The sequence below is a fragment of the Glossina fuscipes genome, unplaced genomic scaffold, assembly GCF_014805625.2.
Source record: "Glossina fuscipes isolate IAEA_lab_2018 unplaced genomic scaffold, Yale_Gfus_2 2, whole genome shotgun sequence".
NCBI classification, from domain to species: domain Eukaryota; kingdom Metazoa; phylum Arthropoda; class Insecta; order Diptera; family Glossinidae; genus Glossina; species Glossina fuscipes.
The window spans coordinates 29367905-29380081 of NW_023998416.1; the positions used below are offsets into that span (position 1 = coordinate 29367905).

The 12177-nt window shown below is 35.0% G+C and overlaps 1 protein-coding gene across 1 annotated transcript; it reads left to right on the top strand.

Moving 5' to 3' along the window:
• Positions 1 to 8083: 8083 nt before the first annotated feature.
• On the top strand, positions 8084 to 10549 carry LOC119633574. The gene is made up of 3 exons (XM_038027188.1): positions 8084 to 8270; positions 8386 to 8512; positions 8981 to 10549. The coding sequence occupies exons 1-3, from the start codon at positions 8266 to 8268 to the stop codon at positions 10547 to 10549; spliced, it is 1701 nt and encodes a 566-aa protein (XP_037883116.1). The 5' UTR covers positions 8084 to 8265.
• The last annotated feature ends 1628 nt before the right edge of the window (positions 10550 to 12177 follow it).

Here is a 12177-nt window from a genome sequence, read left to right on the forward strand (position 1 = left end):
CACACACACACACACACACACACACACACACACGCATCTCCATTTACGATCATTGATCATTCACTGCGAGTGACTTTTTTTTATATTTAATCAAAAATCTAATGTGAAGAAGATTAATATATATAAGCACATGTGTAGTTGAATGTGCATCTATATGTGCACAAATACTACATTCCCACTCTTCGGTTATTGGGAAAACTATGCATACCATACTCCGGGAGCTTGACTTCTTCACATTATGATAATGTAAGGCAAACAATTTTCATCGAAATTCTTATGGGCAGGGAAGGGAAGGCAAGGGAAGAAGGGATCAGGAGTGATATTAAACATTGCTACAACAATTCAGCCTGAAACTCTATTTAAATCTTCTTCGAATTGCAATAAAGAGTTTGGCTGTCTATGTTATTCTGGAACTCATTTAGAACGCGTCTCTCTATCTGATGACATAACCGAGTTATCATTCAACCTTTACCTGTGGCCACATTTCGCTTTAGTACTTTGCCAACAACCTAACATTTTTTATGAGCATGTATTTCAAATTGAGATCAGATCTTGGGTCTTTAAAATTTTTTCGAGTGTTTTCGATTTAATATAATTTTCAGGAAGAATGTTAGTTATTAATGATCGGTGAAGTCAACGCAAATGGCAATAAATATATGAACGCGAGGTTAGGATTTCCTTGTTATTTTGCGCTTTAAATGCAGAACATCGTTAGCTGAATGCATAAGATATTGAATCATTCGCGTTAACTTTGCCTAAATTTGTTTTCGTGACATTATTTCTCATAAGGAAAAGTCGGAGCATACTCACTAATCATTTCTAATTAAAAAACTTTGCTCATACCTGTCCCTGGAAAAGCACAACCTCTAAGGATTTCTTAGACTAACTTAAGGGCGTTCACAAATTTTCGACATACGTCATCATCCCTTTTCTATTCTTCTTTCGATTGCAATTCATTGACTTCCGTGTGAAACTTTGCAGCAACTACTTCTCCGCCAGTAGAGAATGTCAATTGTTATTCCACGTTAATACATTATCGCCTCATTGCCATCAATGTTCGGAAACGTTCTCTACGCCCAGTGTATTTGGCGTCCGTTGTCGTCCTTTGTCATGCCTTTACTTGGAAGATTTCTGGAACTGGAAGAATTTCATAGACTACCTGGAAAGTGTTGGTAATAGCCAAACGCATCTTATTCATCGCTTCCAAATGAATCTTTTCTCTCCCCTGCTTTGGTCATTTTACGATCAATTGCAGCGTATTGAAGATCAAGCATTCTCATGCGTCAAAGCATGATGCGTTTTGCTTCCTCACTTTTTGACAATTCATTTAAAGAGATAAGAGTACGCCTCTAAAATCCTTAAAAAAACTAACTTAAGTATGCCGCCAGGATTTTAATTGCTGTCACTACTTTTGTGCAATATCGAAGTTTAGAGCTTAATAAGTTCCCTACAGCAATTGATTGGCGACTTGTTTTGCATGAACCCTATCAGAGAAGCAGAAGTCATGTGGAAATTTTAACTAAGCAATGTTTTTGTTTGAAGATCCACCCACACACACACCCACGCACAATCAAATAACTTATTGAAAAACGGGCCCGTTCCAAAAGCTTGTTATTAGCGTTCAGATCTGCGTTAACCTAGATGCTAACCTAGCGAAGTGACAAACAATTTGAACGACGCGTATGAGAGCATTCGCAACACTGCTTGCAGTAGTACAGAAACCGATCAATCCAATCAACAAAAAGAATATGTTGCTGCCAAATCCCGTCGCGCCAAGATTAGTGAAAGCTACCACCAAATCACGCGGGGCATAACTACGAAGACAACGCTTGTCTTGCATTCTGCTGAATATCTTAAATCCATCGCTCAAGTCTTATCGCACTTATGCTTGATAAGCAGGAGAAAAAAACAAAGTAAGATTTTTCTCGAAACTAATTTTCGCGTGTACTGCGTCAAATGAGATAAACTTTTGAACAATGTACTAATTATCGATACAACCTCAATGACGACTTTCTGTTGAACTCCTATTCAACCGGAATGCGAACTAAAAATTACGCCCTCTATGCTTTGGAATACAGATAGCTAATGCATGGCGGGCGTGCACAACGGATCCTTAAAGAAATTAGGCCAACTGAGCTCTAGAATAAAGGTAGAGAAGATCATGGCGGAGCTTTAGTTAGGAAATTAGGCCTTAGAATAAAGACAGATAGGATCATTCACCTTGGACGTGTTAAAGGCAAACTTGATTAATGTAAGTTTAAGCAATAACTTCGATAAGATGTACTCTCTAGCAACTAATCGATTATTCATCTCATTACAGTGACATTAATATACATAGACGCTCTTCTCAAAGCAATGACTAGCACTGTACAGGGAGACTTTTTTTTCATTTCTTAAGCCCAGAATAGTGCATAACGTGAGAGCTCGGGTACAAAAAATTCCCTAAAACTGTTCATATTATTTTCAATCTTTTCTCATGTAAACCGAACACGACACTTGGTAGTTATAGTCTTTCAACAACGAAGCAAAGATTTTATCGGCATAAACAAATTTACTGACACGTATCAATTTGAAAATTGTTAAGAGGGATAAACATTTGATCGAGTAATTTATGCTTTTAACAACATAGTACGACCTCAATTAAAAAGATCAAAATTATGATGGAAATTAACAAATTGTTATTCTTTCATTAGATAGAGATTATATATATATATATATATATGCGTATATGTATGCTTGAGCAAAAAAATATTTCGCACCTTTCGTGTTCAAGTTTTGTTTGATTAGCAAACACTCGCTCGCTATACACCTGCCTGCCTTAGTTTATTATATTATTAACATAGATAAGCCTCAACTGTACAAATATATATATATATCAAGATGAATGCAAAGAGTAAATACAGGGTTTTCAAGTTATTTCTTTATTTTCAAATTACATTTAAATGCATGGGTCAACACCTTCGTCGAAGGGACACACTATCCTTAAATAACTTTTGCAGATATGAAATGTTGTTAATCCCTTGTTAACATTACCAGTAAATTGTTTTTATTATACTTATCGTATGGGTTTCTTTGATATACAATTTCATCGCATTTTTTACAAGCAAACTTGACTCGCTTGTCAGGCTCTCGTTAATGCACATGCCTTATTTGCTTATTTGCTTGCATCAAAGTATCCTTAAAAACATCATAAATTGGAATAATGAAAATGCGAAAAAAAAAGTTACTTACTACTCTACGCGGAATGACAGACAATGTTGCAGGTTTTTAACACTTGGTTTGTCGAATGTGCGAATTCACTTAAATTACTTTAATTAATTAACTGATGAAGGTTTTATATCTTTTACCCATCAAAGGCTATCGCAAGTTCTGCAAAGGCGCAATAACTAATAAAAGCAGCTGCAACCATATTTTGCACTTGCAAACAAAGAAAATAAAAGAAAATTTTTTTTATTTACTGATTTTTAATATAAAATACAGACAGACAGACAACTTTCTTAAAGACGATTTATTTTTCGCAATAAGCAAAAAAATGGGAGAAAGTATTTGCTCGTTTATCAGCATATCATATTTACTAAGCGCCATCTATGCGAAATTTTCTTCATCATATTTATCTATATGCACTAGAGGCAACGGAAAACATTTCTTCCTGCATTTAACGGTAGTTTAGAAACATTATACCAAAGATTCACACCATTTCGTAGAGTACCATATGCAATAACCTCACGTACAGATAACGCTTTTCGCAAGCGCTATAATGCCAGAGAAAACTTAATCACAGGAATGGCTAAGAATTTTTTCAAAATAAACGCAAGATATGTCAGCATTTTTTTCAAAATACCAGACAACATCAAAGGTAACTAAATGACAAGATGTCCCAACATTTGATTCAATATAAAAGTAATGCAATGGATTGTTGTCGCTTCTGTTATCAATACCAATATATTAATGTTAATGGCAAATATTCACAACAATTAATTACTGTCATGTTGTAAAAAAATACTTGAAATTGTCTTTTGCTAGAAAAAAGAAAAAATAAATTTTTAAGGTAACCTTTCACTTCGTTAATGCTAACGACAAAGCTGTGATAATGGTATGCTATGCATAGTCATTCTGTTTAGCGCTATTATTATTATTATTATTATTATTAATTTCGCCACAGAAATAAATTCTAAGACTAAACTCTTAAAAGCACTAGCATCTAAGGCTATCGGCTTTTATTAAAAACTCTACCGCACTTGAGATTCGAACTCACGACCATTGACTTGCTAGTCGAGATTCCTCCCCTTCGGCTACTCAGGCGGATGTGTTTAGCGCTAATCAATCGAATGCCCAAAGAAGTCAGAAGTCGGATTAGAAAGCGCATTGTATTTATTTATAATTTTTCTTTCTTTCTTCTTCTTCAATTTCTTAAGAGTTTGTGACTTTTGATACCTTCGATATAATGCATTTATTAATAGTTCTATTTACATCCTCTCTTTCTTTGATACATAAAAATGCAAGTGTTCTCTCTCCCCTCTCTGTCCTAAAATCAATCATTTTGACTGCTTTTGTTTCAGTTCTTCTAATGTTAACACGCCTTACGTGGAAAATGTTTTAGTTTATGGCGCAGAAGAAGTCAAATATAAGCAAAAGAGAGGGAATATTTTAAATCTACTTTATCCGAGCATACAGTTAGTGCCATTAAATAAGAGTTAAAGCAATTACATAAGAAATAGATTCAATAGAATCAATTGTTCAGTCACTCAATTCGATCGCGTTACCGTTCAAAAGGTATATATAAAATATGGAAAGTGTTTATTAATTTAATAAATATTTAATTATTTTTGAAACGCGCCACGCAATCATATTTTTCATAATTACTTGGTCCATTTACAACATAACTTGAATAATAAAGTTTTCTTCCATATGTCTGTACAGGTACGGTATGTCTGCATTTACGAAGGATATCATATATGTGCGCGCTGATGTATCACTCGATGTATCACTTCGTTGTAAGGAAAGTGGGCAATGGAATGGTATGTGAACCAATTGGTAGGAAGACATATCCCGAAACTTATGTAACTTTAAGCGATTTCTATAACGATCGGTTTCCCTAAGACATAAGAAAACAATGTGATTTTTTATTATTGTCCTTTCGCACAAAAGTAAATGAGATCGAAACAGAACAGGACAGCAGTTATAACTGCATTGTGAAAGAAACCAAAGTTAATTTTTTCGTTTTTTGCTTTCACTTAGGAACACTTGCCTACCAGATGAATACCAATTCCGAAGAAAACAAGTATTGCAAACACCTTTACGTAAACCTGTATGTATAAAGAAGATAATTCATGTCTGATAAAGCACACCCTCTCCCTTCCATTGTGAAAATTATATTTCTTTCTTCAGACTTTAAGCTTTTCATTATTCGCTCCGAGACACAAATGATTGTTTGCCAGATATACACAGTGAGGACGACACCATAGCATCTAGATTACCCAATGATGTGTGGCTGAGTACTTTCAGAAATGTGTCGCAATCATGATCTACTGCACGTCAACTTAGTCCACGGACGCTGCCATCAGCTAGCCCGCACTAAACTAAAGCGCCAATCGCGGTTAATCATTACCAGACAAAATTTAAAGCACATTTCGATTAAGATTTGAGATATCAGAGGGTAGAGATATATGATTGGATAGATGCTATGTCGGGAAAGCTTAGAAGCGTTGAGCCCCAATATTTATGATCTGATATTTTTCGACTAACACTTTATCATTCTTCAACTATTTTTCCGCTTAGCAATCTTTTACCGAACTTAACGTACTTGTATCTGAAGCTGATCGATACCGACAAAAGCTGATTATCAATGACATTTAACATCAACACGTTCGCGAACTGGAAGAATATAAGTGAGTGAGCAAAAAATGATGGTCAATTTATTCTAAAAGTAGTTGTGATATTCGCGATCCGATTGAATACATTTTCTAAGGGTAGTTATTATAGAAGATCACAATTCAATCGATATATGCAACGAATGCTGCAGTATTCACACTATAAGTTAACATTTTGCACAGCATTCAGATAAGAGAAAACATGAGAAAAGAGGACAATGAGAGAAGATTCTCTCCTACCAGTGTGTAGAAATTTACGAATTTAAAAGTGCATTAAAAAAATTTGCAAATACACAGAAAAAATAAGTAAATAATATGGAAAATCCCAAAGAACCGGATAATCAATACTTCAAGGCAAGGATAACAGTTAAAAAACCCCAGATATATATAAAATTAAATCAAAAATAATTGGGTTCAAAATTTGAATGCTATTGCGCTCACGTCCGCGAACGTGTTAACTTGAATTCGTTGGTTTCGTTTTTGTTTCCATTTCCTCATGCTCACGGATATAAAGCTCTTCTCTTCTGCTTCTAAAGTATCGTTTTGATCATTTCTCGGCAAAAAGCGGTCAAGTTGGTGAAAGGTGATATTTCCGCATACTAAACGAACGAAGAAAATGTGAGTTAGATGGGACCGTTTTTTTGAATCCCTAAGCAAACTCGACTTTTTGGACGAATAATGACTTGCTTCACGGAGAAAATGTTTATATTACCTTTGGGTCACGTGTCATTACACGATAAAGCGAATATAAGACATTTGACCCGCAAAGGTCCACGTGAAGGTATTTTTCCGAAGGAGTGCATTTCATGGCAAGAAGTTATTTGTGAAAATTTATGAAATTTTTAATTTTGGTTTGCAATCCGCGCGGCAATATGAGTTGCTTAGTGATCGGTCTTGCATGACATGAGTATATTACTGACTCGTCTGTTCTTCTCTATGCAAGCTGGGCATCGAACATTACAAAATTATAAACTATTTTCATTTTCTCTGTTCATTTTCATTATTATCGAGAAAAAGGCCACAAATTCCTTAAATGAGCAATTTTCCGCAACCAAGCGATTTTCAGCCAGCATTGTTAACCGGGAAATATATGCAATAAATATTTTACAGAACCACGCTTGCGCAAATGAATCATGTTAAAGGAGAAAAGAAGTTCTTCTTCAACCACGATGTATGTGTGCGTTAACAATTGTGAGTACTTAATGTATCGCTAAGTATTTATACAAAAATTCCGACTAAATATATCCGTAAATATAATCTGTTGAGTGACACAAAAATTTCCACGCACTCAACCGTCAAGCAGAAGGCATGCATTTGCGTCGTCTTTTACGCACACAAATCTCAAAATATGTCTGAAGTTGTGCATATAGATTGTCTTGGATTATTGGAACTACCAGGCAAGCAGATGGGAAAGTTTTTATTTACATGAACCGAACAAAGTTATTATAAAGTAGTCAAAATTGTAATTTGCTCTAAAAAAAAAGCCGGGTTTTCTTTTGTCCAGCACTTTTGTATGCACTACCTGTTTAGTCTACGCATTGTTCGAGTATGTGTGCATATTTAGTGCATTTCCAGGCAGACGGTAATTCAAGTATTCATCCGTATACATCCGTATGACTGATCTGTTAAATGACACTAAAATTTCCGTGAACTTAAGCGTCAGACAGAATAAATGCGTCATGCATGCTCTCGCCCGCCAAAATTTGACTTTATTGTCCATGTTACGTGTAGTTTAACGTGCGGCTTGCACGTCTCATTACTACAGCAAAGCACAGGACATTTTCAGTGTAGGCGAGCAAAACACAATTATCCGGTTAATATCCCCGCAAACCCTTATGATCTTTAAACCGTAAACTATGTTAGCTGCAACTAGTTAGAAATGTTGTGATATGAATTATTCTTACTTTGCAAAACGCAACTGAAATTGTCTTCTATTTAAAAAACGTGAGTTTCCAAAGTAATCGTTTGCTTTATCGATATTTACATAAACAAAATGGAATGCAATGATCTTGCCGCTGTAATGTAATGCAATCCATACGTTCCACTTGTTTAGTGTATTACATGATACAAATGCATTCTGTGTAGCGTTTAGCTTCGTGTACGTAGAAAGTGTTTCAATTGATGCCACAGAAAAAGTGAAATATAACTAAAAAAAAGAGGATATCTTAGTAATATACTCAGTATGAAATCTCTATACCTTATCTAATGAAGATCCAAACTTTCAGTTATCGCTATTAAAGAAGAGTTGAAACAATTCAATAATTAATTGATTCAAAGCAATCATTTAGTCACAAATTCCATCTGTTTACCTTTAAACCAGTGTACACTTGAAGTGTTTATTAATTTCATAAAGGTTTAATTATTTTTGGAACTCGTTACGCAGTCATAACGAAAAATGTCGTAAGTAACATGACAACCCAATATTAAAAATGATCTCGCCTGTGCAAGCAGGGGCGTGTGTCATGTTAACCACCTCGTTTCTAATATATGATCATTTTCACCTTTCTATTATTAGAAACATGAATAAAGGAAATGCATGCGAGCGAATTGATGCGGATGTGTCCCCCAGCACAAGTCAAGGTTGCACTGGCACTTTACTGAAACATAAGGAAATTGCACACACTACGAGTGCGGAAACTGAGGTAAGTTTAATCGATTTCTACAACGATCCATTCCCATAAGCAAGCTATGTGGTCTTTTGTTATTGCTCTTTCATACAAAAGCAAATAACATCGACATTACAATGACAACAAAAATCGCATTGAAGAAGAATCAGTTAAATTTTTTTGTTCTTTGCACAAAGTTAGGAAATAAGGCTATTGGCAAACGCCTTTGATGCATTTGAAGCATATGAGCGTAGAATGTAATGTAAATGTGAAATATTCCCATAAAGGGGCGCACAAAACCAATATTCAGAAAACTTTGAGATTTACATACATAAAGATTTACATACATAAAGTGCTTTACTGAGAAAAACATCTTCAGTAAAATTCCTGAAAACTCTCTGCTTTGTCTTAAGATAATTGGATTTCTTTCTTCGTACTGCAGACTTCCCACTTTTGCATATTAACATATTTTATAAAATTTCTTTACTTTTTTATTTATTTTAGGATGTAATGGATATATTGCCCAATGAAATATGGCTGAAAATTTTTAGGAAAATGTCACATCGCAACCTATTACACGTCAGCGTAGTCTGCAGACACTGGTGTCAATTGGCTCACGTTGTACTAAAGCGCAAATCGCAATTGATCATTACCAGCGAAAATTTAAAGGCTATTTGCGAGCTTTTGAAGCGTCGCGATTTGAAATACGGTAATGTAGAGATACGTGGTTGGATGACTGACAAATCGCTCGAACTCAATAACATAACGCCAGCGACTCTTTTAAAAACCTTTCAATATTTAGGATCTGATATTGTACGACTAACACTTTATCAGCCATCAATCCTTTCCCTGCTTAATAATCTTTTGCCGAAACTCAGCGATTTGGATCTCTACGATATGTGCTTCGAAGAAAGAGTGTCGGTTGACTTTAGCAAATTTTCGAACCTTAAATCGTTATCGGCGCCCAGTAACAAACTTGCAACGACTCAATTATTATCGAATTTGACGCAAACACCCACATCCACAACCATTTATTTACAAAAATTAAGCATAAATATTAGCGATTCGTTTGCCGACGGCTTAAAAGTAATAGCAATGTGTGCATCCTCATTACGTTGGCTCACAGTTGGTTCCTGTGGGCCTTTGAGATTAGAGTCTCAATTTAACGAAATCTTTAAAAAACTTACTCAGCTGAAGGTACTAGATTTAAGCGGTATTTGCTGCGCGACACTCGAAGCACTGAACGCCACAAGGGCTATCTTAGAGAATCTTTCAAAGGACAACCCGCTTAAAACAATAAACTTAGGTTCAATGCCCGTTGATTACTATACATTGGAATTAATTATAAGCAAATGGTCGCGTTCTTTACAATGTTTATACTTACCATGCTCTGCACTAACAGGGATCTTTATCAAACAATTAAACTTCACGAGGAGTAAATTACGTCGTCTGGTTTTGCGTGGATTCTTCTTCCCTGACATCCTAAACGGTATAGCTCCGAAAACCAATAAAACGCTAACAGAATTGAAGTTATTTGACTGCCGTCTGAGCGGAGAATCATTCTGCGTGCTAATTCGGCGTCTACCTAATTTGAAGATATTGGATTTGAGGGGACTTAACACAAAAATAACCGACAAGGAATTGTTTTACATCTTTGAGCATCTCATACATTTACGTCGCCTTTTCTTGGATCCATGTGCCAGCAAAAATAGCATAACAGGCTTAAAGCCTAACATAAGTAATTTGAAAAGACTTGAAATACTTGAATCATGCTTGTGTCCGATTAAAGTTCTCCAGCTCTTAGATATAGAAATTAAATTTAAAGGGCTGACGACACTGGACCTAAAGTGTTGTAAAAGGGCTGAGAAGCTCTCCGTTTCAACCATTTTAGACATAAGCGTATACTTTCCTGTTCTTGAAACTCTGTTATTTCAAGATTTGAGTTACGGCAGTAGTGTTCAAGAACTGCGTAGGAGATTTCCACGTCTGATTTTATTAGACTACGACATGTTTTTTAAAATTGAAAGCTTTAGAAAGCAAATAAAACTAAGCAAAATGAACAGGAGTATGTAAAACGTATTTGTAGTATGGTAACAGAATAAATAATAAAATGCTTTAGAAACGAATGTTTTTACTTATGCTTACATTCCGGACTTCTAATAGGTTGTTTTCAAGGCGCTAAAAGCGAGTTAATGTGTTCTAATGCTGACAATTGCGAAATCAAAATCATACCAACCTATATCCCTTACTTAGGTGCTATGAAAACAAGAACTTCTGTAAATAATTGAACGCTTACTTCACTTGCATAAAACAATGCCTTCCAATACGTCCCTTCATTGCATTAAATGGAGTATAAATTCTCGAAATATTAAAAACTTTCAATCATAAAAGCAACTGGAAGGCGTGAATTAATCATGCGATTCTTATACCCATCACCCAAGGACGATAATTTTATTCGTTTTATCAAAAAAGTTGCAAGGTCCAGGAAGAAGTTTCGGGGACCTCACAAAGTACATATATTCTCGATCAGCATCAAATCATCTCAAGCAGGTCCACTTGTCTGTCTGTGTAAAGTCTGTTGTAAAGATTCTCCTTTCCGCCACGTATACAAAGACGCAAAAGTATTCCAAAATCACCCAAACCGGGCAATGGGCAGGTCTTTGCAACCAGAACTGTAATGAACTTTCCTTTCCGTTTTTCTAGCTTCTTACTCATAAAGTGCACCCTATAAATTTTCACTTTTATTCTAAACATAGAAGAACTTAGCCGCGACATCTAATATTATAAAGATCGAAAATCATTTTCCTTCTTTCTTTTTGTTTTTTTTTTTTTTTGGTGGATAACAGCGATGGGTGTAAAAGATTCGGTGGCAACCGAATATAATTTTTCTACTTTTTATATTTCAAATTACGTTGGGTCCTTTCGCTTCCTTCCTTTTTAACTCAATATACACGCACACCCCAATCCATTTGTCTAACAGATTTATAGTTTTCTATATATCGATGGATCCTCTCTGATTTCGTTACATAATTTTCTATGTTTACGCGCATCTACTTTGTGGTTTTTGAAACTCAAAATTGATTTTCTTTCCTAAGCGATTGGACGATATTGTTATAAATTTCGATAACGTTATACCTTTTTTTTTGTAATATCTAAATTTTCCATTGGATGGACAACATTCTAATATTGTCTATTAACTTATCATGTAATTTTTCGATGTTTGAACTAACAATTAGTTTACTCGGTTTTATCCAGTGTAAATAAAGTAATTTTTCTGAAAATAGTTCTTAATAAATTGCTGTTGCGAACTTGGAAAGTCGTTCTCTCACTTAAAGTTCAAAATGTTAGAATTTCAGTTAGTCTAGGCGTCCAAATTTTCAATTTCCTTAATATTTTTTCCTGTTATGAAACGGACTTCTGATTAACAACAGTTTCATATTGTTACATACAAGTTGAGTTTGAATAATTATATATGAACGTCACAGGTTCCTGATTCTATAGTTCTCGGATATACAGCGTGACCACCGTATCAATGAAACGATGCTATCACTTCCATAAATATTTATTAGTTTCTGCTGTAAAACATACCGCAAAGCCTTGATAGTTAGTTCTGAACAGGTTTGTGCTTACCTTACCTTTTTCAATACATATCGCTCTAATTTACTTTCTATATCTGATGCATTTTTAAACATTTCCATATC